Raw genomic sequence first — 25,703 nt, forward strand, 5'->3', positions numbered from 1 at the left:
GTTTCTAAAGTGTTTGCTTATTTGGGGTTGCATCCTACCTGTTGTTTAAACCAGCCGTTATCAAACATTTTCATGTCAAGAACCCCCAAATGAATATGTATTTGTCTGCAGACCCCCATCTGAAAATAGGTTTAGTTGATTGATGCCATTATTAGGCTATCATTTTTAAATAGCAGATCTACACTACCAGCTTGGTTTTAAGGACTTGATGTATTGAATACATAGGACAACAATGGAAAGAAGCCCTTTAGGGCTTTTTGTGTCATCATCTTTAGCACTAGCTCTGGTCCATCGCGTCTCTGGACCAGAGCTACTTAGCACTGTTGTATGATAGTAGGCCTACCACTCTAGTAGTTAGCCTACTATTTGCACTATTAAAGTGTTTAATCAATCAAAAATCCAAACCTCAATGGAAATAAAGAGCCATTGGCTTTTTCTGAGTCTGTCTGACTCATGCTTTTAAAGGACAACTTTACTTTTTTAACAAGGGTTCATATTTTAGATTGTAATTAAAGAATATAAAAGATGAGTGTTAAAATGATTTCATTTACTTCTTTCTATTGTTTTAGAGATTCTTATTTCAGTGGTTGGGGGCACGCGTACAAGTGGCTAAATATGTAATTTTACACAGAATAAGCCCATTCCCAAGATACTACGCAACCTTTCATGGTTGTGACTTATGGGGGCTAGTAGTGTTACTGTAAATAGCAATAAAGAAACTGCTGGCTTATTGTGTCTAAAAAGACATATTTAGCCACTTGTACTCATGCCTCCATGCGTACGCAGTACGCACGCCCCACATTTTTGCACGGTAAACGTGATAAAACAATAGAACGAAGCAAATGAAAACATTTTAACACTCACTTTTTCTTTTTCTAATTACAATCTAAAATTTGAACCCTTTGTTGTAAAACAACAAAGTTGTCCTTTAATTTAACATCCTTTGGTATAAATCTATACCTCTGTGCTTCTTCTACAAGCTGCTAATACAAATTCAATTAATCAATCATCAATCAATCAATCAATCAATCAATCAATCAATCAATCAATCAATGCTTGTTTTCATCTTTATAGACCTGGTTGCTTGTTTCTAAAAACCTGGCAACGTGGGCACGGATGTGACGTAAATGCCGTATCCTGAGCATATAGTCCTCTCTATCAGTCAGTCAGTGTACAACAGTAAGTAGTATGTAGTGAGCTCTCTCACTTCTCTCTCTCACACACACCGACGTGATAAAACAATAGAACGAAGCAAATGAAAACATTTTAACACTCACTTTTTCTTTTTCTAATTACAATCTAAAATTTGAACCCTTTGTTGTAAAACAACAAAGTTGTCCTTTAATTTAACATCCTTTGGTATAAATCTATACCTCTGTGCTTCTTCTACAAGCTGCTAATACAAATTCAATTAATCAATCATCAATCAATCAATCAATCAATCAATCAATCAATCAATCAATCAATGCTTGTTTTCATCTTTATAGACCTGGTTGCTTGTTTCTAAAAACCTGGCAACGTGGGCACGGATGTGACGTAAATGCCGTATCCTGAGCATATAGTCCTCTCTATCAGTCAGTCAGTGTACAACAGTAAGTAGTATGTAGTGAGCTCTCTCACTTCTCTCTCTCACACACACCGGTGACCAGCTGCTCTACTGTCCATAACAGGGATTATAACTCTCATTTGGGCTCAGATCGACGCAGTTTCGAGGGAGTTTTGAGGTGTTTTTTAGGGGATTTGAGGGGTTCACTCACAGTTCATAGCCATGGCTAAATGGGGAGAAGGGGACCCACGCTGGATAGTGGAGGAGAGAGCAGACGCCACTAACGTCAACAACTGGCACTGGTGAGATCTGGGATTAATTATTCATCATTTATTATCATTCTGATCGCATTGAATTGCATTTATATTATAAGCTATTGTCTGTTTTGGACTATAAATGAGGACTTGATCTGTTCAGGATGCGTGACTTTATGGATACCGGTAAGTTAGTTTGTTTCCTACCCGTTGTCACGTGTTTTATCAGCATGCAGGATAACAACTGTGTTGATTACGCAATGGTAGATTTATTATTTACACCCCCCCCCCCCCATCTCCGTACGACGGTGTCGCTTGCCGTAAAGAATTAAGGGATCTTGTATTAATTAGTAGATATAGGCTTTGGATTAGAGTCTAGACTGATCTGTTAGGTCAGAGAGAGAATGGATCTCATGAAGTCTCTCTTCTCTAAACTAAACTTAAAACTACCTGGGGCTGGTTTAGCTGTCTGAGTCTGATTATGACCTGGCATTATTATTATTAGGTAAAATGAATGAATGAATGAATGAATGAATTAATGTATAAGGTTCAGTGAGTGAGCTTTCAAGGAAACTGGAGTAGTGGTTCCAGAACCTTCCGGAATGAGCAGTCCACTATACAGACTAGAAGTTTGTGGAGTGTTGTGTGTTGAGTGTGTGGGGGTCGTAGCCAAGGCTTATTTTAGGATCAGATGGCCCAGATGGTGTGTGTGTGTGGGGTGGGGGGGCTCATGGCAGGCTATTTATAAATCTGACACTGTTACAACTGCAGCTCAGAGGGCTGTTGCAGATAGGGCTGTCACGGTTAGGTTACAACATTGAAGTTGACCATTGCTTGTCACACATGATACGATTTCATTGAGTTTTCATCATTGAACATTGGGAACATTATGAATAAAAATTTAATTTTGGTTTGCCTTTTACAGTATGCTTCGTAATCAAAAATTGCACAGGGCAGGCAGATAACTGTACATGACGAATAACTTAAAGGACGACGTCACCCATTTCACACACCTGTCTTCATAGGTATCTTCATCTTGTGAGCATCCGTCCCCACGGTCCCCTTTATCATGAATATGTGACCCAATCTTTAGGAGTAACTGTCAAAGAATCGGCCTCCTGGTGGCGCTATTACGGGCCCATGTGAAGCATTTGGGGCAGAGGTTCTGCTCTGGCATCCGGGGAGTGTGTGTGTGCACAGTTTAGCTGCAAATGGTCCGGAGACACACACACACACACACACACACACACACACACACACACACACACACACACACGGATGGATTGACACACACACACACACACACACACACACACGGATGGATTGACGGACGGACGGACGGACGGACGGACAGACAGACAGACAGACAGGGTGCAAAACCTAGTCTAGACTCTCTCAACCATGCCTTCGGCCTGGCAGAGACAATATCAACATGTACAAACATCTGTGTGGAGTTTGCATGTTCTCCCCGTGTCTCCTAGGGTTGATACCCTCACAAAAACATGCGCTTGATGGAGGGGAAAGGAACTGGTTGGAATAACGTGTTCCTTCCACGCGCTACGTCCATCCTGGGGAAATCCCCCCTGTCAGGTGAAAAGAAACAACTTGGACTACTCATGCATTGAAGGAAGCATGAGGTCAGTCCGTTGTCTCCCCAGGCGCGGCAGAGGGAGAGCAGAGCCCAGGATTACACAGGCAATTGGCACTGGGTGAAAATGGGTTGCAAAATCATGGGATAAAAATGATATAAAAAAAAACAAAAAAAACATGTACAAACATCTGGCTTGCACTGGAGCTTCTCGGAGCTCTCATAGGCCACTGTGATTCGCCGGATACTTGTCTCTAGCGACACCACAGGTGGTCAGGAGGCTATACAGAGGTGTACAGAAAGATTTAAAGCGGGGGTCTTCAACAGGGGGTCCGGGAACCCTAGGGGGTCCTTAGAGTTACTACAGGGGGGCCGCCAAATCCTTGTGTTTAGGATAGTTCTTTTAAATTAACAACTTGAACCCTCGCATCCCTATTCCGAGGAGAACTTAACTGCGAGGCGTTGTGAGCTTGTAGATCGGCTATTTTCGGTAAATAGGTTTGTAGAGGTAAAAAAAAGAGCAGACCAAGTACATAGTGAAAGGTCAAGTTTACAAAATATCGAAAATCAGCATCACACATTTATACAATATGTAGAGGGGGTCCCTGCTTCATCTCTCTCAGCTAAGGGGTCCTTGGCCTGAAAACGTTGAAGACCCCTGATTTTGGGGGTGAAATCTTCACCGGGTACTGAGCACATGCTAAATCTGCGACACAGCATGTTACATGAGCATACAGCTTTCGACACTGTCCATATAATGTCCTTGTCATCAATACAAATGGCATTCATAGAAATCACTGTCTCACAAATGCAATGTCCTCTGTGTGTGCGTTGTAGGACGGAGCGGGACGCGACGGGGTGGTCAACGGAACACCTGAAGGAGCTGTTGACGGAGATCCGGGTGGAGGGCCCGGAGGGCGTCTGTCACATCACCGACGTCCCCAAGCTGGACGGAGAGGCCTCCGTCAACAACCGCAAAGGAAAACTCATCTTCTTCTATGAATGGGTCCTCAGAGCCTCATGGATAGGTCTGTACCACCTCCACTGATAATAATAATTAAAGACGGGGTGAAATCAAAAACATGTTTTTCACACTTTTAGAGCATATCTGTAGTGATAATATGGCCATACCTAACACTAGATGCCAAAAAAATTGAAAATAAACAATTTTTGTGTATATTTATATCAAAGGTCCCTAAATAGGCCATTATTAATTACTTCCTGTGAACAGAAATTCAAAAAGTGATGACATTGATAGAGTTTTTGAATATAAATGAACCTTTGATTACATTCACCTGTTTGTTTCCCATTGCTGGCTCCCATTACTCCCATTACTCAGATTTTAAATCCCATCGCCTGAAGGGCTGGTCCCCTCTGATAGGTTCAGAAACACACAGGCTTCCTTTTCAAACTAAAACTTCAAAATAAAATAGCCAAAATAGTCATTTCATTGGGTCTTGACACTTTAATGATGATGATGTTAAAACTCATCTGCTTTTATGAATGGGTGCTCTATGCTGCTCCACCTCCAATAATAATAACTAGTAAGACACCTCAGGGCGACATTCTTGCCATCTGGCCAGTAATGTATATCGGACAGTACATGGATCTCCATATGGGTAACTGGACCCATATACAGATCCATGTGCTGTATATGATACATCCCTTTTATGCCCATACATGGAAATCGCTGTATGAACCAGCCACACAGATATGGGCTGTCTTCCTCTATATTTGGGCATTCCCATGTGAAGTCCTGTTAGATATGGGCTTAATATTGATGACATCAGGGATCTCCATCTATGGGCATAAAAGGGATTCTGTTAGAGTGGTTCCCATGACATCACAATTCACAACATGGCCATGCATGGAGATCCCTATCTCAACCAGCAACACAGATATGGGCCATGCCTTGGCCATCTGGCCAGTGATGTATATCGATGACATCAGGGATCTTCATATATGGGCATTAAAGGGTTTCTGGGGAATACTCATATATGGACTTTTACATCTAGGTGATGTCACCTATGATGTCACAGTGATGTGTCATGAACCACAGTGTCAGGCGTGACCTACAGACAGATACGCGAACAAGATGTGCCAGTTTTCATAGTAAACTTGCGACCTACGCTCACAATTAATGATGATGATAAAACTATTCTGCTTCTATGAATGGGTGCTCTATGCTGCACCACCTCTAATAATAATGATAATACTGCGGTACTTCATGGGTCCATTTGGTTTCATTTATATTCTCAGAGTCTACATGCTCACAACACCTCGCAACACGAGGCATTGTAAGCATGTAGATCTGCTATTTTCACAAATTCTGCCTCTAATATTTGACAATTTGTTTGCAAACATAGAAGGTTTCCACCTTCCAAGTTCCAACACTTCAAAATTCGAATATGCGCTTGGAGGAGGTGGATTTTGAGGCTTTATCGAAAAAACGTAATGCGCATTGGTGCAATGGAAACACTTAGCGAATAAGTTTTGAATGAAAATGCATTGAACTTGCATGATATCGATTTGGCTGAAGGGAGCTACCAACTTGTTAGCGCCGTGTTCCCTACTACTGTACTGTACCTTGCATTGGATGTTTATTTTACGGCTCTGTTGTGTGCAAGCCTCGTCCGTCACATCATCCAAGTAAATCTTGGCTAACCCTTCGTCATCACACCGTGTCGCGTGCCAAAAGTGGACGATCTACAAGCTCACAGCAGTTGGCATCCGCGACGCAGCAGGATGAGTGTGCAGCAGTCACTGCAGTGCTCACGTCTCGGATTCGGTCAAAATAAAAAATCAGCCCCATCCCAGCTCTGTCCACTGTGTGCAAGCCCGCGGGAAGTATTTACAGCAGGTCGGTCAGACGGACCCAGGCAGGATCTCCCAAGAATCGCATTTCATCAGTTTAATGGAAACAGCCTAAATTCGCTTTGTCTTAATGCGCATTTCTGATAATTCGCTTCCTATATTGGAATACGTTTATGGAAACGTGATCTGATTTTAGTTCCACAATAGAAAAAATATGAATTGATTATGTGAAATGTGTGTTTAATTATAGGAACCACCATCACTGGTATAAAATACAAAGGAAACCTAGACGTTCCCAACCTGTCTGATGAGAATGACATGGATGACTTGGATGTAAGTACACACACACTCACACACACACATATTGTGCTTCACAGCAGGGTTTCCTGCAGCACTTTATTGGCCAGGGGGCCCCCCTGGCCTAAAATCTGTCCCCCCTGGCCAAGAGACAAGAGTCAACCTCTCCTTTTATGTTGAGGGCAAAAATAAGAATTAGTCTAAAATAAGGGAATTAATTTAGTTGTGTTTTCCGTCATCATGGGCACATTTATGTGTTTTTCATAGGGCAAAATTAAGAATTAATATTACAAATTAAGTGAATTAATTACTTGAATTAATTAATTAATTATCAAAAAAAATCGGCGCACGCGCCCCCCTGGTCAAGACTTTTTCCTGCAGGAAACCCTGCACAGTGATGTTACGGATGCATTGTTCCCCCCAGAAGCAGAGATTTGAGTTACAAAAGTTTGCACGGTGCCGAGCTTGTATATCTGCCATTTTTCAATAGCTATAGTAAAAGTACCAGAAAGACTTTGGGGTGCTGGCTATTCCTTCCTTGACTGTGAATCTCCGTGAGCCCTGCACCCGGTGAACTACGGTTATACAGACTGAGGCATAGGCTACACGGAGCTGGATATTTCATATATCCCGGTCTTTCAGATATCCACATAGAAAAATATCTTGGTCCACACGACAAAGATATCTAGGTCTAACAAACACACACGCAGTAAAGTCTTCAGAGATATCCGGGTTCCCTGTCTACACGGATCCAGTGAATCGGATATTTTTCAATCTCTCCACTTATTTATCCGGTTTCAAAAATATCCAGCTTTGCAGCCGAAATATCCAGCTTTGTGTGGCTGCAAGCCCCAAACGCATAAAAAATGTCTTGCTTCAGAAATATCCAGCTCCGTGTAGCCGGCGCCTGCTGTTTTTTGTTGTGTTTTCTACATGGTTAGCTTGTCACTCTCCATGGGAGGTGAAAACAGCACCTGTGCTTCCCTGATTGGGAGAACACAGCAGCTGATTCACGCCACCTATTTACAAATGTTAGCTAAACAAACCCATGAAAGGAACCAGCTGCTCTTGTGTGACACATTTGTGTGGGGAGTGGGATTTGCTAAAATGTTCATGATTTTTCAAAAATAGAATGCCGTGCAATGAAATTGTATTATCTGCTATTTTAGAATAGCCAAAGTATAAAATAATTGCGACCGTCAGGTCACAATATCAAAACCTCCACCGGCTGTCTCCACATGTCACACTTTTGCCCTACTCATATCTCCGCCACCGTTGCCCCGATCCATGCCAAACTTTGCACACATTTCTCACATGGCCCTCTTCTAGCGCCACAAACACATTTTTGGACACTGCTCCTACAGATTTTGCCCTAGAATCACGCAAAGCGGTACACAGTGGCCCTCATTTATCAATGGAGTGTAAAAAACGGTCTATTTTTTTCACCAAATTTTGCGTAGGGCAACGTTTGCGTGGCATTTACGAACACGTCCTAAACAGACACACCTGGCCTACATTTGATCCCAGCATTGATACATGCGCAGGCTGAAATTTAAATAACACGCCCTTAATTATTCTCGAAACGCCCCGATTTTACGACCAGAACAACCCGAATACGACCTAACGACCAAAGAAAAGCCTGCACCCTTCAAGTAAACTCCCATGTCCGCGTCCCACACAGACCACGCACACATGCACGCACGCACACACCTACACACGCAACTAGGCTACTTGGAACAGCAGCATTTTGGTTTACACAGCAGTCTTTGACAGTGGAAACGTGGGATTAACCAACGGTACAATCTTTGACAAGGAGGCTATAGCACTGCAGCCGACATGAATGACACAAGTCACTGCCATGAATACTTTTGGATATTAATTTAAACCATAGCCTACCCTAGCTCTGGTGGACCAGAGCTAAGCCTACCCGTGCCGTGCGTGCGCAGACAGAGCGTGTTCATTTGGTTACAAGCAATCATAATTCCACATGGCCATGATCTCACGGCTCGCCACGTCGGGTTTCATCATTAACTCCAGCATAGTGTACAGTAGGCCTAGCTACTGTATAAATTGAGAGACCCCATGGTTACGTTTTGGATATTAATTTAACCCAATTTCGGCGACGAGCGCAATGCGCGTTTGAGTGCTTGAACTAGCGATCATGTACCGTTCCTGCGTGGGCTGGTCTTCTCCCCGGTGGGCCGTGGACCCCCAAATAAATCATCCGCAGCGTGCATGCGCTGGGCTGGGCACAGCCAGGTTTGGACCTTCGGTTTTATCCATATTTAAAAGGACTCACGACTCACAGCGGCGCCGCGCTGGTCCCGAAAATGCTCTCGCATGCGTTCGTATATGTGCTTGTTCTGAGCCAGATCTCCAATCTTAAGATTTATTCTGTTAAAGCAATTAACAGCAGATTTCTTCCATATTGCTAGATTTAAATTGCTTAATGCTTGTCATTGTAACTTGGAAATAAAATCAGCGTGAATGTCCATGATGTAGCCGGCTATAGGCTATGCTTTTATAAAATGTTATATTTTCACAGGATTATTTATTATTGTGTTGGATATACATTTTCGAGTGGATACATTTGTCCATTGCCTGTCAGATAATTAGACAATGCTGCTCCGCACGTCTACAATGGAACAAAGTGGTGTAGGATGATTCCTACACCACCTCAGGACTTGACGTGAGATTTGATCCTACCCTAGACCAAAGTCAAAGTCAAGTTGAAATGATAAATGCCGAGACTTGCCAAAATTTCGGTGTACACCCAAATTTTGATCTGCACCACGTTGATAAATGAGGGCCAGTATCTCTAAGGTCATGTCATCAACATAGATGACATTTCCCATATTCCCTCCTGATTGGCTACCATTGCCTTCTAAAGTTGGTCGCTTATCTCCCGATTAGGGAGTCTTACTGGTGGTTAAAGTGGTTAAAATGTAAAGTGACACAGATGCTTCCAGGTCTAAATGGGCAACAACAACAAAAAAAGAGAAATATTAACTAAATAATATAGACCGTTTTCCTGAGCACTCCCCTGTAGTAGTCTAGTAAATCTAGGGAAAAATACACTCAGGTTGGACAAAATTTTATTATTTCGTTTTTCAACTGATTCTGACAGGAAATTAGGTCTACTAGCCAGGATAAAAGATCTACCCTGATCTTCTCACTGCAAATACCTACAGTGGCCAAATCAAGTTGGGCTCCCATCGACTTTCTATACAGGAGGAAAATACCCAGAAAAAAAATCTGCTTTAAGTAGGATGTGAGGGGTCTAACTAGGGGTTTGACATGATGCTGAATCCATTGCAAGCATTTGTTTTGCACAAAAAACATTCATTGGCCCCAGAAAACGCCAACAAAAGATGTTTTTTTTGATGACTCATCACTTTTCATCACTAAACCATCATTTTTTGGGGACATTTTTAGCCCAAGGAATGTTTTTTGTGCAAAACAAATGCTTGCAATGGATTCAGCATCATGACAAACCGCTAGTTAGACCCCTCACTTCCTACTTAAAGCTGATTTTTTTTTCCTGGGTATTTTCCTCCTGTATAGAAAGTCGATGGGAGCCCAACTTGATTTGGCCACTGTGGGTATTTGCAGTGAGCAGATCATGGTAGATTGTTTTAGCCTGGCTAGTAGACCTAATTTCCTGTCAGAATCAGTTGAAAAACTAAATAATACAATTTTGTCCAACCTCAGCCTTATTTTTACTGGACTATAGAGAGTGCCGCTGCCATTGCCGCGGTGTAAACCACAGCTAGTGGTGGAGTAGAAGTAAAATGATTGAAAATTGGAAATGTGTATGTGTGTGCAGATCAGTGTGTCAATGTGTAGAGACGAACCCCCCACTCCACTGTTGAACCTGATGAAGAGAGAAGGAGTCAAGCGAGTGCGTTCAGCTCTGGGACTGTATGTGAAACACCTACGATCAGGTAACCCTCCATTCATACTTTATATCACTATAAACATCTACGATCACGTAACACTGCATTCATACTTTATATCACCTTAAATAAACACCTACCATCACGTAACATGACTGCATTCATACTTTATATCAGGGGTTTTCAAAGTCGGTGACGGGGCACCCTGGGGGGCCGTGGCGGCAGTCAAGGGGTGCCGCGAGATAAATTTGGAATATATTTGGACACTAATATTTAGTATCATTTTAAACTTGAAGTACAAAGTTATTTTCAGTTAGTTCTAACCAAAATGCTATTATCTCAACATTTTCCTCGCAACATAATTACTGTCGGGCAGAAACCTCGTATCTCCAAGTTTCAAATGTGTACGTCTTTTGGTAAAGCAAAGCCCTGCTTCATCATACAAGACTGTCGCACAAAACTAGTGAAAACAGCCGATCTACAAGCACACAACGCCTCGCGATGCGAGGCCTTGTGTGCTTGTAGATCTGCTGTTTTCACTAGTGTAGTACATTTTATAGATGATAAATACAAAATGAACGGTTTTGGACATACAAGGTTTCCACCCGACAACGACGATATACTATAAATATAAGGTGCTGGGAGTGAAAATTGAAATGTAGGGGTGCCTCGGATTAAAAAAATATTTATGGGGTGCCCCGGCCCCCGAGACAAAAAAGTTTGGGAACCCCTGCTTTATATCACTATAAACACACACGATCAGGTAACACTCTCCATTCATACTTTATATAACTATAAATAAACACCTACGATCAGGTAACACTGCATTCACACTTTGTATCACTATAAACACCTACGATCAAGTTCTACTGATCCTAGGAGCAGCACCCACCACACGTTTTTAACTTTGCTGCTACCTCCTTTTGCCTTGCACCTAGTTTGCCTCTGTTTTTGCTTAGCATGGTTTGATGTGTTTTGTACTTCCTGGTTGCAGAGTACACCCAGGGGATGATCCTGCCCACAGACAAACAGGCCAACGATGTCCACAAACCCAGCACCTCCAAAACACCCACCAAGGTCACGTCCAAAACACAAGTAAGACAACACGTCTGTCTCTCTGTCTGTCACAGACTGACTGTCTGCCTGTTTGTCATATAGAGACAAACTTTCCCTCATTCTATCAAAACTTTTGTAGAGAACAAAAAAAATAAAAATAGAGTACGGTCAACTCAACACAACTGTAGCGTCTAATTCCCTATACTTGGCTAGCCTTGCGTAGCCAGGCTTACTCATCTGCAAAGAGAAAAGCCTGGTGACAATAGGAGGCAGAGACCATTCTAGGAGGTGGGGCAGAATTCTCCCGGAAGTTGTCTATTTTTCACAGTGCAGTGCAAAAATATTCCTCGCTGGAATAAATCTGGTCTACGTCTCCTGCTCCGTCGATTGCACTCACAATAAACAATATACAAACAAAAACATTGACTCAGGCGATGTAACACCTTTTAAGAGCTACAATCTATTTTTGTTTTTCCGCTGGGGAATGTAAACAGACCCGCTCCGCATGACGTAACTTCCGTTAAACGCAGCACTTCTGCTAGAAATCTTGGAACCAACCGGAAGGCATATTGTGGCCAGGGTGATACTTGGCACACTACTGCTGGTTGCCGACTAAAAGAATAAGAAGACAGCAACTGTTGGCAGCAACTGTCGACGCTCATCAATCTGTCGTCAATGTGGCGTTACCGTTGCCAAAGCTCAAACCTCTTCCCCGCTCATGTAAGCGAATGGTTTTCATTGTAGACATGCAGTGTAGCGTCTTAACATTCTGGCAGGCATCTAAACACATTGCAGCTGCCACTTGGTCGTAACATAACATGCTGCACGCGCCACACAGGGAAAGTGTCAGACATTATTCTGGCCTGTGGGGCTCTGCACAATGTTGTGATGACGGGTTTGCCATTGGATGTAGCTGATGCAGCCAGGGAGCCGTGGACTGTTAGGCCTGCAGGCTGCAGCCCCAACTGGAGACTGTGTGACGGATAGAAGTCTGCCTGTCTCTTCTAATGAAAGCATGTCGCTCACCCAAAATAACCGATTTATAGCTCACAACACGTCACCCTCCGATTTTGGCGTGATCACTTCTACATGAAGTAATTGTGAATGTGATCGTCATTACAATTTTACTGGAATAGACAGAAGTGTGACACTGTCAACAAGTTGTTTTTATCAGCAGTTTCCAGTAAAGAAAGTTTCCAAAGACCAATACAATGTGATTAGATCTGTGTTTGCTTTAACCACACTAGACCACTAAAGTGATTGCTGTGATTTAAAGTTTTCTATAACCAGCAATGGGTGAGTGTATCAAATATAAATGTACATGTATTCCAAGCCGATCGAATGCTCAGACTGCCTCTTTCATGGATAGAGAGGGAGAGAGCTACTGTATAGCACTGGGCATAGCGCAGCCTGCTCTTAAAGGCAATGGCATCTGGCACACTGATTGGTTTTGTTAGTGCAAGTTGTGGAATAAACTCCCTGTCACACTTAGAACAACGGACTCACTCGCTAGCTTTCGCAGAGGACTGAAGACTCACCTTTTCAGACTCCACCTAAACCCTTAGCACTACTGGAAAAATCAATGACCATACATGAAGCTAGTTAGCATTTGTTTTTAGGTTTTTAGAAAACTTTTTTTTCTTACGGATTATATAGTTTTTTTTCTAGATATATATTCATTCACATTTGTTATATTGCTGTTGATGTACTGACACTTAATCTTGTTTATTATTGTGATGTTTATTTGCTTATTGTAAGTCGCTTTGGATTAAAAGCGTCTGCTAAATGGCCTAAACTGTAAACTGTAAACTGCAACACCCAAACCTCACCTATGTATAAAGTAAAGGGTAGCACAGGGGTTTTAGGTTAATACGGCTGGTGTCTGAAGATAACAACTCGGCCACAGGAACACCCCTTGTGTCACGCTAAATAAGTGGATAAAGCGACTTGGGAGCAGCATAGGGAAAAGAAAATCAGTCAATCAAACTGCTGGCCCGGACAACTGGCGTAGTGGTCTGCCGTCCGGGCCCTTTCAATGTAGTCTGACAGCGCACCGTGGGTTCGATTCCCATTCCCGACGATTTGCTGCATGTCTCTCAGCATCTCTCTCTCTCCCTGTTTCACCTGTATCTATAAACAAAGTAAGACGCCTCCATGTACTGTATATAGTACATCCCTTTTATGCCCATACATGGAGATACCTGCCTGAACCAGCCGCACAGATATGGGCTGTCTTCCTCCATATATGGGCATTCCCATATGAAGTCCTGTTAAATATGGGCTTAATATTGATGACATCAGGGATCTCCATACATGGGCATAAAGGGATGCTGTTAGTGGTTCCCATGACATCACAACACACGATATAGTTTATGCCCATACATGGAGATCCCTATCTGAACCAGCCACACAGATATTGGCCATGTCTTGGCAATCTGGCCAGTGATGTATATTGATGACATCAGGGATCTTCATATATGGGCATAAAAGGGACTCTGGGGAATACCCATATATGGGCCGGTTTCAATGTTCCGTTAATGAATGAGGGCCAATGTCTCTCCGTCTGTCTGTCCATGCTGCACAGACACAGAATAGACAGACAGTCTTGTCTAACCACGCCATGTTGTTCTGTTCTCAGGTTAGCTCCGTCCCCTTCCCCGCCCTCTCGGCCTCCGGCAGCGTCCCGGCGGGGGTTCGAATCCCCACCTGCAGCTTCTCGCTCCACGAGGTGTTCCTGACCTCCCCCGACGAACTCTACATCACCTTCCTCAAGCAGGAGGTGGGTTGGCGAGCACGCACGCACGCACGCACGCAAGCACCCACGCACTCTCTCTCTCACACTCTCTCTCTCACACACACACACACACACACACACACACACACACACACACACACACACACACACACACACACACACACACACACAGAATCACACCTCAACCTGAATCTCTTCCTAAAGGCTGACTTTAAAAAAAACTATTTTAACCTTACAAACCCTGCCTGTCACGTTGTGCTAACGTTCTCCTAATCTCCCATCATGCAGTTCGTCATGGTGTTCACTCGCTCCGACGCCGTCGTGGACGCTTGCCGGGGAGGAAAGTTCCAGATGATGAACGGCAACGTGCACGGGGAGTTCCAGGAACTGGTAAGGTCAAAGATGGTTGATTTAAAAAGATAGACCATCCCAATGTTGCGCCACTAGAGGCGAAATAGTACACATATCCTACTGTACAAATGGTCTCCTAAATAGGCGCCGGCGTCTGGTGGCATATCTTGCGAACATCCAATGTTTACTGGTGCTAGATCTCGCAAGAGTGTGTTGCTGGGACAGAGAAAGGTCAATAATACTAGTAAGACGCCTCAGGGCGACATGCGACCTCGCCCGCGCCAATTGGCCAGTGATGTATTTTGGACTAGTTACCCATATATGGAGACCCACAATGTTATGTCAAAACATGCCCAATGCCCATATATGAGCATTACCATCGCAAACATTTTGTCTCTCACACGAAAAAGCAAGTTTTTTTGTGTGAAAATCTTTGGAAGATTTTGTGGCTTGTTAGCCTGGTAAACGATCCCGGTCGTGTGAATTCTTCTGCAGAGCGGTCTGGTCAGACTTGAACTCAAACCCATTTAGGCCTAGGATTATTGACTGCTTTAACTATTGAAAAATAGCAGATATACGAGCGAAAAATCGTGAAAATTAGAATTTTGACCCCATTCTTTAAGTGTCTTTTGAATCCTTCTGAGATTTTTTGTAAAACCTATGTTTCTATGTCAGCAATCTGGCTATAGCCATCGTCAAAGAAAGGTTCCTTTTCACATAACTGGAGCTCAGTTAGTCTGTTCTTGAGAGACTACTATGTCAGTGGTTCTCAAACTTTTTCATGTGAAGGACCCCCAAAATGACATGTATTTGACCACGGACCCCCATCTCAAAATATTTAGTTCCAGGGACCACCCAGAAGCAAAATTTGAGATACAAACGTTTGCTTTGAAAATATATATATTCAAAGATTTTCACAAATTTTCACAACTTTTTCAAAAATAGCAGATCTACAAGCTCGCAGCCGCGCTGTGAGCTTGTATATCTGCTATTTTTCAATAGCTAAAGAATTAAATAATTCTAGGCCTAAATGGGTTAAGACCTGAGGCCGATCTTATAAATGCCTTCTAAATCAGTGGTTCTTTTTTGTGCCAAGGACCCACAACATGTTATGTATTTGGACGCGGACCCCCCATCTGAGAATGTTTGTGACAGGGACCCCCAGAAGAGAAGCTTTGTGTTTCAAAATGATTCAAACATTTTGTGTGTGATCTGTGTTTCCATCTTCAGGTGGAAAATGAAAAGATCGTCATGAGATGGAGATTCAAGTCTTGGCCGAGCGGTAGGTCTTCCTGTGAATGTGTTCTGTGTCTTCACTTACAGCATCTTCATGTTTCTAATACTTTAAAAAGATAAAAGTATTAGTAGTAAACAGGCTAGGTGTGCACCCCAAAACGTTTTTAAGTTGATAAAATTCATACTATCTTCTTTTGATCATACCCCCCCCCCCCCCCCCCCAGCCTCGCGTTGCCAGACCGCCTCATCCACCCCTCCTCCCACGCAGTGTGAATGAGCTTGTCGATTTGCTATTTTCTGCGAAGATATTTAACCAGCATACTGTACAGATCAATCTCAGAAAATTAGAATATTGTGTAAAAAAAGCATTGCAGATGCCCTAGCACCCCAAATCATAACTGACTAGGAAACCTCATACTGGCAATTCTTGACTTCAGAATGTTGACATTTCTCTAATATAGATCCTTGTTTTAAGTGGTCTTGTGTAATATTGTAATATTTATAAATATGTACTTTTGATATTCATCAATTCATGAGCTGTATGCCATAAAAAATGTTAACAAAAAAAGTTTGGGCATAATTTACTGAATGTGCAATATATGTTTCAGGAAATATTATGAAAGTTTCAATACTTTTTACTTTTACAAAATATTCAAATGTTCTGAGATTGATCTGCATATAGCAACAACCACACGCAGAGGTGTCCCCAGAGGTTAAAATAACTCCAAGTCTAAAAATAAGTCTAACTTTTTGTTATTTTTGTGTGGTTTTTCAGACCACTACGCCCACATCACCCTAAGTTCCTGAGGGACATTACATATAGCTCAAATCTAAAACGACAAACGCTTCCCCTGAGTATTTTATGTGTTTTCTCAGACCACTACGCCACCATCAGCCTGTTTATTTAGTGTGTTTGTGTGTTTTCTCAGACCACTACGCCACCATCAGCCTGTTTATTTAGTGTGTTTGTGTGTTTTGTCAGACCACTACGCCACCATCAGCCTGTTTATTTAGTGTGTTTGTGTGTTTTGTCAGACCACTACGCCACCATCAGCCTGTTCCTAAGGGACATTACATATAGCTCAATGACAGACACTTCCCCGGGTTTTAATGAGTATTTTGTGTGTTTTGTCAGACCACTACGCCACCATCAGCCTGTTCCTGAGGGACAGGGGAGACGAGACGGAGCTGACGCTGGAAGCTAAAGGCGTGCCTTCAGCGGAGGAGGACCGCACCAAGGAGGGCTGGAGGAGGTTCTACTTCGAGGCCATCAAACAGAGCTTCGGATACGGAGCGCGACTCTACTAAAGACAGCGGTTCTCAATCTGTGGGTCGGGACACCCAAGTATGGGTCCCCAGATGATTAACCTAATGTGCAACATTGTTTTCTCCCTCAACAGTAAACAAACCAACATGAAGTTTAAGTGTATAGAGGGTTTATGCACATTTCTAAAGTGACAATAGCTGATCTACATGCTCACCGCGAGGCGTTGTGAGCATGTAAATCTGCTACTGTCACAATAGAACCAACCGTGTTATGCAAAATGTAATGCCTCAACTCTTAGTGCTCGTCAGGGCGGGGGGTGGGGTCCCTAGTTAAAATATGATTATCTTGGGGGTCGTGGCCTGAAAAGGTTGAGAACCACTCCACTAAGAACTCGCGGGGGTTGTGTTATCTTCCCATGTAATGTTTTGTAAAGTATTTTCTGCTCTTACAAAGACAAAAAAGCTGTGCTACTACTTGTAAGTGCCTGCTGACTGATGTGATGTTTTTTTTTTCTCTTTTTCTCTTTTTTTGTTCAGTGTAACGCTGAGCCATATTTATGGGTAGATTTTGTGTTTGACTTTAAATGGCGACTGTACACAGTAGCCGTATTGGAAGGAGATTGGGCCTCTTCCTTAGGTGTTACCAATGATGCTAATGAAGGCTCTGTTACCAATGATACTAATGCATCATTGGTTAGACTCAGAAAATCTAATTACAGATCTCCATTAGGGCATTCACGAATAGTGATTTTTAGTATTCGAATTATTCGACCTCAAAGTATTCGAATAGTCGAATATTCGACAGGACTGGCCAAACTGTCAAATATTAAGTAAGCAAGAGGCGAGCGAACATTGTGAAAATAGCCGATCTGCATGCTCACAACGAGGCGTTGTGAGCATGTAGATCTGCTAGTTTCACAATATTTATCTGTGGAACCGAGTCACATTAATACCTACAATTCCAAGTGCTTGTCAGGGTTCAAATATGTTTATTTTGGGGGTCACGGCCTAAAAAGGTTTGAGAACCCCTGGTATAGAGCATTAACAAATTCATCCACCAGGGGCATTGACAACTCATTCTTATGACTTCCTATCTAGCCAAGCTTTATAAACTATATATTTTCTAAAGAGAAAACTATTAAAAAAAAAATAAGCAAATATTCGACTTCGGTGAACAACGTCGAATAGTGACTTTGATATTCGAATATTCGAATATTTGGTGAATGCCCTAATCTCCATCTAATGACACCATGAGAAGGAACTCCTTCTTAGGATACTTTTTGATAGTATGGACGACATCCTCCATGGCCAGGGGTATCACTCCTGGTGTACCGTCATCACTAGGGCTGTCACGATTATGACATTTTACATGACGATTAACTGTCAATCAAATAATTGCGATTTATGATTTAATTGTGTTTTTGTCATTGACAATTACATTGTATTTATAGAGGTCAATTATAATGTATTAAGGCATATTTGTCGTATTAGCCAGGGATCCCTTTAAAGTTGCACAATGCCGATATGACACGACATAAATATACAATTAATTTACTGACATATTTGACAACTTTATACTTAAAAAATAACATTGATAGTGGAAATAGCCTATCTGCTATTTCCACTATTTTTAAAAATATATGAAAATGTTTCAGCATGGAAACTATTATGACGATCATGCCAAACATAATTGTGGTTATGTGAAATAATTGCGATTAGATGATAATGTAATATCACTACCCATCAATGTGAATGTCTTGCCAGATGAAGTCTGCCCTTATGCAGATATGGTTCCGTTGTATACTTCAAGAGCAGACGCGTTCAGTGGCTTTGCGATGTCGTCATAGAGCTGAGCAGTCGGTTCTGTAGCACTAAACACACGGTCAGAATTCAGTGGCTTTGCGATGTCGTGATTTAGTTGAGTTGTCGGTTCTGTAGCACTAAACACACGGTCAGAATTCAGTGGCTTTGCGATGTCGTGATTTAGTTGAGTAGTCGGTTCTGTAGCACTAAACACACGGTCAGGATTCAGTGGCTTTGCGATGTCGTCATAGAGCTGAGCAGTCGGTTCTGTAGCACTAAACTAAACACACGATCAGAATTAAACAGGGTTCCCACGGTCATGAAATTCCTGGAAATATTTTTTGAAATTAGAAAAATATTTTTTTCCAGTACTGGAAAAGTTTTGGAATTGATCAAGGGTCCTGGAAGGTCCTGGAAAAAAATAGCTATGCATTGTCTTTGGTTATTGATTTTGTTAATACCTCTGAAATGACAAATTAAACATTGGCCAAATTGTCAAATATTAGAGGCAGAAATTGTGAAAATAGCCGATCTACGCGAGGCGCTGTGAGCATGTAGATCTGCTATTTTCACAATAGAAACGTGTTATACAAACTTTCTCAAATTAGTGCTCATCAGGGGGCCGGGTCCCCAGTTAAAATATGATTATTTCGGGGGTCACAGCCTGGAAAGGTTGAGAACCACTGGCATATACTACCTGCCTTTGGGCATTGCGCATAGGAGTAAGCGACTTGTTATTGAGCTGAATTATTGTTATATAGTCCTGGAAATTGGGTTAAATATTCTGGAAAAGTTTTGGAAATGAATTGGTAAAAATGTGTGGGAACCCTGGATATGGTTCCATTCATTGTATACTTCAGGAGCCGATGCGATCAGTGGCTTTGCTATGTCGTCATAGAGCTGAGCAGTCGGTTCTGTAGCACTAAACACACGGTCAGAATTAAAACACCTGGTCGCATTCCCATCATCAATACATTGCTGAGTGAACATATAACACATATGTTTCATTCTGGTCAAACAGAGTCGGGGTGCTGATATTGTTGGCTCACTGGAAACACTCTGCTACACCAGTGGGTCTCAAAGTGTGGTCCAGGGACCCTCATGGTTCCTTCAGGGGTTGTGTAACTCTGAGTGTACAAATGGAACCTTGCGGGTCAGTAACTCTTGAGTGAACACATACACATGGAACCAAATGGACCCTTACGGGTGTTTAACTCTGGGAGTGTACAAATGGAACCAAATGTACCCTTGCAGGTCTGTAACTCTTGAGTGTACACATGCACATGGAACCAAATGGACCCTTACGGGTGTGTAACTGAGTTTACAATTGGAACCACATTGACATGTCTACTGTGAGAGCGTACAGATGAGCTACACTAAATGAAGATGAGGCAGCTGGAATACACGTTGAATCGCGGAGAGAGCCTGAAATTAAGCAAAAGAGCCTTAATTGGTATCATTGGTAAGACCTGAATTAAGTTAGAGGCCCAATAATTGCTTTCAGATGTGGCTGTGCATGGAGCCTATTGTCCACAAGCGCAGTGCTCCCTGTTCACCTCTGGAGGGCAGTGTTGTGTGCTAGCAGCAGCCATGCCACTTTAAACCTGATCTCTCAAGAAGATGCTGTTTTCTTTCTTTGGGAAATGTATAAATGGGAAAATAAACTGTACAAAGAATGGCGAACATGGCCAGTCTACAAGCTCACACTGTGTCACAAATATGTGAAAAAAATAAGGAAAAAAATAATAAATGTTATTTTATTTTCATTCCCTTTCTCTCTTTCTTTCACCCATAATGAAATGCCCAGAATTGCAATTATGGTCTATATGCGCTGTGGAGGCATTTCGGCCAGGGCTGCCAACATTGGCCAATAACCATCCTTTACTTAAAGGACAACTCCACCCTAAATCACTTCTAGGCTCATTTTCCTACTTATATTGATCCAAAAAGACTGTCCATGGGGTCTATTAGGCACAAATGCCCCTGTTGTCCATTTTCCCCTGCAGAACCAAGCAGCTCTCATAGCATAGAGTGGAGCTTATAAGCCTATCGCTTTTACACTATTTGTTGCGGTCAAAAGTGATTTATTTTTTCATGACTGTGTTACTAGTTGTCATTACAAACACATCCATGCCTTGATTGCACCACACAAGCCTAGCCTCGTACCCGCCCCTCTTCCAGAAACCATTTCATTTGTTTCTTACGGAAGGAAGTTGGTTGTTTACTAGGCTAACACAAGCCACCACAATGGCAAAAATCATGTTTTGGGGTGAGCATTCGGCACAACTGCCAATCAAAGTGACTGTATTGGCCAATCACAGTGTGTCTTTTCCGGGACTTGGCAAAACACATAAAAGCATAACATCTGTTTAGCAGAGTGTCATGACTTTTGTGGGACAACGATGGCATGGATGTGTTTGTAATGACAACTAGTAACACATTCATGAAAAATAAAAACTTTTAACCACAACAAATAGTGTAAAAGCAATAGGCTTATAGGCTCCACTCTATGCTATGAGAGCTGCAGGGTTCTGCTGGGGAAACTGGACAACATGGGCATTTGTGCCTAATAGACCCCATGGACAGTCTTTTTGGATCAATATAAGTAGGAAAATGAGCCTAGAAGTGATTTAGGGCGGAGTTGTCCTTTAAGTGAATATCTCTGTATGATTGCATGCACTGACCACACCCCCCAAGCGGGGGTTTACTAAATTAACTTGCTTAAAGTTTGTACTTTTCCCTATTGACAATGCATTGGGCGTTTAGAGTTCAATATTTCAAAAACTACAAATGATTTCAAAGTAAAAGTCTCAAGCATGCATGTCTCTTGAATAACACACTATTTAGGTTAGTCTTAGGACTAAATATAAACAAATCGCAGTCTTTTATTCAACAAAATTAACACTTTAAAATACAGCCACGCCAATTGTATAATTATTAATTACGCACAGGCCTGGAATTTCGTCATTTTAGGGGCAAGGACACTTGGCCTTTGGGGTTGAACATTTTTTGAGGGCACAAAGGCCAAATGCCAGGGCAGGAAGGCCATCAAATAGTTAATTGAAATAAATAATTGAATTTAAGGGTATTTACAATCTGATGCTCAGCCCTTACCTGCACGATACTGGATTGGTTTAAAAATGGGGACTCAACAAGACACTGGTGTCTACATGACAAGAAAGACACTGGTGTCTACATGACAAGAAAGACACTGGTGTCTACATATTGACAAGACAAAGACAGAAGACGAGAAGAGAAAGTAGTACAGTCAGCTGGGCTGGGGCATTAAGGCTACAGTGGCCTCAGGGCATGGCGTTTTTTGGAGGGGCCAAACGGTGACGGTTTTCCATTGCGACGTGTTGCCACTCCGACATAGACTTCTTATTGTCGGAGTGGCAACACTTCCACAGAGGTTAAGTAGTGCTACTTTAAGGTTGATCAAAAAGTATCATCACTGTCATCCCTGTAGTGATTTACAATAATTGTCCTATTGGTCCCCACATGTCCCTGCCATCCACTTGTCCTTACTACTGCTGCTGCTGTTCCACTTTAAAGAAAAAAACTCTTAATGAAAACGTCATCCTGAGGATCAAAATCACTATCCGAACCGTCCTCTGGCACCATTCTCTTCTCTTCTTCCCTGAACCCTGTGGGTCGATTCTTTGTACGCTTATTCAATTCCTCTCCCATCTCCTCCTCCTCGTCCTCCTCAGGGTTGTACTCCGTGTCTTTCTCACTTTGCTCAGCCTCAACAGCATTGTTCTCCAGTTTATTTGTCACATCTACTTCAGCCTCGGAGCCATTCCTTTCCGTCTTCTTTCCTGTGTCGGGGAGGACGTGTCCGTGATAGTGCTGGGCGTGACTCTTCAGGTTAACCTCGTGGGTAAAGCTCTGATCGCAGTGTTGACACTGGTAGGGTTTTTCTCCTGTGCGGACACGCATGTGAGATTTCAGGTGGCTCGCCTGGCTGGAGGGACGTCGACACACCTTCTCGTGTGCAGTCTTGTGTCCCCTTACTTTGAAGGTTTTGAGGCAGAAGATGCACCTGTGGATTCTGGATTCCGGCTTATGGAACCGGCTGTTGTGGCTTTTCAGATGCGACTCGGAAGCAAAACTCTTGCTACACAAATGACAAGGATAGGGCTTAGGTGGCTTAGGTTTGTATTCATCATCGCACGTGTGAGTCTTCCTATGAATGGTGTTGAGAAACTTTCCGCATTGGGGACAGAGCTGGAGTTTTGAGGACCTAGCTGGAGTTTTTTCTCCATCCATCTCTTCATCCTCTTCATCAAGCTTGTCAGTGCCTGAGTAGAGGTGCAACAGAGAGAGAGTTGATCAAACAAATTGATTTAACAGATTATTAAAACAAATTAAAACATTGCTAATGTTATAAAGTAATCGATGAATAATCTATGCCAATTTTGGGCACATCATTAGAGTTTAGGCATTTAGCAGACGCTTTTAATCCAAAGCAATTTACAATAAGCAGGTAATACACATCACTATAATAAGCAAGATAATATGTCAGTACATTAACAACAATATAACAAATGCATAGGAATATCAGTCTAGAAAAACAATAACATAGGTAGATCACGCACCTAATCAGTAAAAAAACTTCTAAAACCTAAAAATTATATCTAGCTTCATGTCTGGTCATTGAGGGAAGGGGGAGTGTTACAGTAGTGCTATGGGTTTAGGTGGAGTCTGAAGAGGTGAGTCTAGGGAAGCTAGGGAGTAAGTGCGACAGGGAGTTTATTCCACAGTTTGGGGGCCAGGAGGGCAAATTGTCTAGGACGAGTGGTCATTATAGGCAAATTCTGCTCAAAGCTATTGAAAATAGCCGATCTACAGGGTCACATTGTGAGCTTGTAGATTGAGGGGGGGGGGGGGGGGGGGGGGAGAAAGAAAAAAAGTTAGAATATGGAGAGGTTACTGCCCGACAGCAACGCTATAGAACAGCAGAACCTGAAATCTGACCACCAAAGATTTTAAACTCACGCTGTGGCAGTAGGGCTGCCACATCAGACAATCTCACCAGTCCACTTGGCAGCGTGGGTGGAGTCTCTGGTGCTCGCGTAGACGGAGTCTCCAGCGCTGCCGTGTCCGGAACAAGAGAGTCAGCAGATGATGGACTCTGCTGGCCCTCAGCTGGGGTCAATGAGGCCCCGTGCCCCCTGATTAGCGCACAAACAACGTCCTGCAGCTGGAGCAACACTGAAAGGCCTTCGTCCTCCAAGCCTTTAAGCTGGTCACTGTTCATGTATTTCACCACATAGTCGAACAGTTTGGCTTCATTGTCCCCAGTGCTGTCCGGGGGGTTGGTACCCACCTCCGTGGTGATGGCTTTGGCCAGTTCCTGCAACTGGTCTTCAGACAACTGGGACAGGAGCTTCTGGATGCTCCACGCTAGCTTCTTCCGTGTATCACCGGGGGCCATCTTGCCTCGGTTCTCCCTGGGCTTGTCTGTGACTGCTCTTTGCACCAGACACAGCTTTCCCCCGAAGACCTGCAACTTGCCTCCGTCTCTCCACGTCCGTCATTGTGGTTATGGTTCTTCACATCTACAACAGGAAGTTGTCATAGATCCCGGAACGAGCCCCCAGAATGTAACCCTCACGACACGGGATGTAGAAATAAACCACAGGACACAGGACTCTCCTTTGGTGGATTTTACTGTAAGGACACAGTGCACACAGCACAACATTGAATGGTAAGGCACACAGGTCTGTTGTAGTGCCTTCCGCTCTCACTCCCAGCATGAACTCTCATTACATCAGTTACAGTCTGTTTCTATAACTATATAGGCAGTATGGCATTACAAAAGTAAACTCAATAGCATTACAAAACAACACCAGAGAAATAAATCAATCAAACATTAAATCAACAATACAGTCATTAGCAATAACTATTATGTAAACAACAACTGGGTAACAAAATTACAATACATCCAATACAGTACACAAAACATACCTGTAAGGACACAGTGCACAGGTCTGTTGTAGTGCCTAAAATGAGATAAAAGCATTGTCACCATTCCTTCACAGCAAACCGATCTGCTTATTGCATTAAAACTACTATTCACATGATGCAACGTAACAGCACCGAGGCGCAGAGTGCCGCGGGAACATCAAAGCAGCCTGTGTAGTGTGTACAAAACAGCTTTAACAGTGTACAGTATTTTACAGCATGCTACAAATGTAGCGACCCTCAGTTTACACAGAAGTGTTTTCTGATACATAACACACATTGCCCTTCATTGTTGCTGCAACTACAGTATGTATTGTAAAACTCTTTATAGATAATATGAAAACATGGACAGTCTGACAGCAGAATTGAGGGTAGGCGAAATGGCTCAGACAGGTAGGTGAAAAGACTCTCCTCCACGGCAAAAGTGCCCCGCGAAAAGACCTGGCGAAAATGTTATAGGTGATTATGCCTGACACCATAGACAGAACTCTGTAACGATCACATACCCTCCGCTCTCACTCGCAGCATGAACTGAGAAGGAACGGTGAATGCGCGCAACCACTACACAATGGGTGACGCCACTTTGAAGATACTTGGCAATTTGCTTTGAACAGCAAATTTGCTTTGAACAGCAAATGTAAACGTGATAAACAAAGTGCATTACATTATAAACAATGCATGGCCAAGCCATACATCAAAGAAACAAAAGGATTGAAAATATGTTCACCCCCTTTGATCAGAGACTAATGAACTCTTCTAGCTCAAACCAACTCGCAACCTAACCTCGCCTACCAGGCTTTCAGACTCGCAACCTAGGGGTAGATTGTTTGGACAGGACTGTGGCTCAAACCACCTCGTTAATATGGGGCTG

At 42.7% G+C, this 25,703-nt stretch overlaps 1 protein-coding gene across 1 annotated transcript; it reads left to right on the plus strand.

Annotated features, from left to right (window-relative positions):
• Positions 1–1,675: 1,675 nt before the first annotated feature.
• Positions 1,676–17,101, plus strand: LOC308300872 (activator of 90 kDa heat shock protein ATPase homolog 1-like; the record flags this gene model as incomplete). Its single annotated transcript, XM_080744768.1, has 9 exons — positions 1,676–1,848; positions 4,226–4,416; positions 6,453–6,535; positions 10,326–10,443; positions 11,390–11,490; positions 14,090–14,230; positions 14,495–14,596; positions 15,788–15,839; positions 16,929–17,101. Exons 1-9 carry the CDS (start codon positions 1,769–1,771, stop codon positions 17,099–17,101), a joined length of 1,041 nt encoding a protein of 346 aa, XP_080600894.1. The 5' UTR covers positions 1,676–1,768.
• Positions 17,102–25,703: the final 8,602 nt, after the last annotated feature.

The sequence above is a fragment of the Nannobrachium achirus genome (genome assembly GCF_963921795.1).
Source record: "Nannobrachium achirus genome assembly, chromosome: 16".
NCBI lineage: Eukaryota > Metazoa > Chordata > Actinopteri > Myctophiformes > Myctophidae > Nannobrachium > Nannobrachium achirus.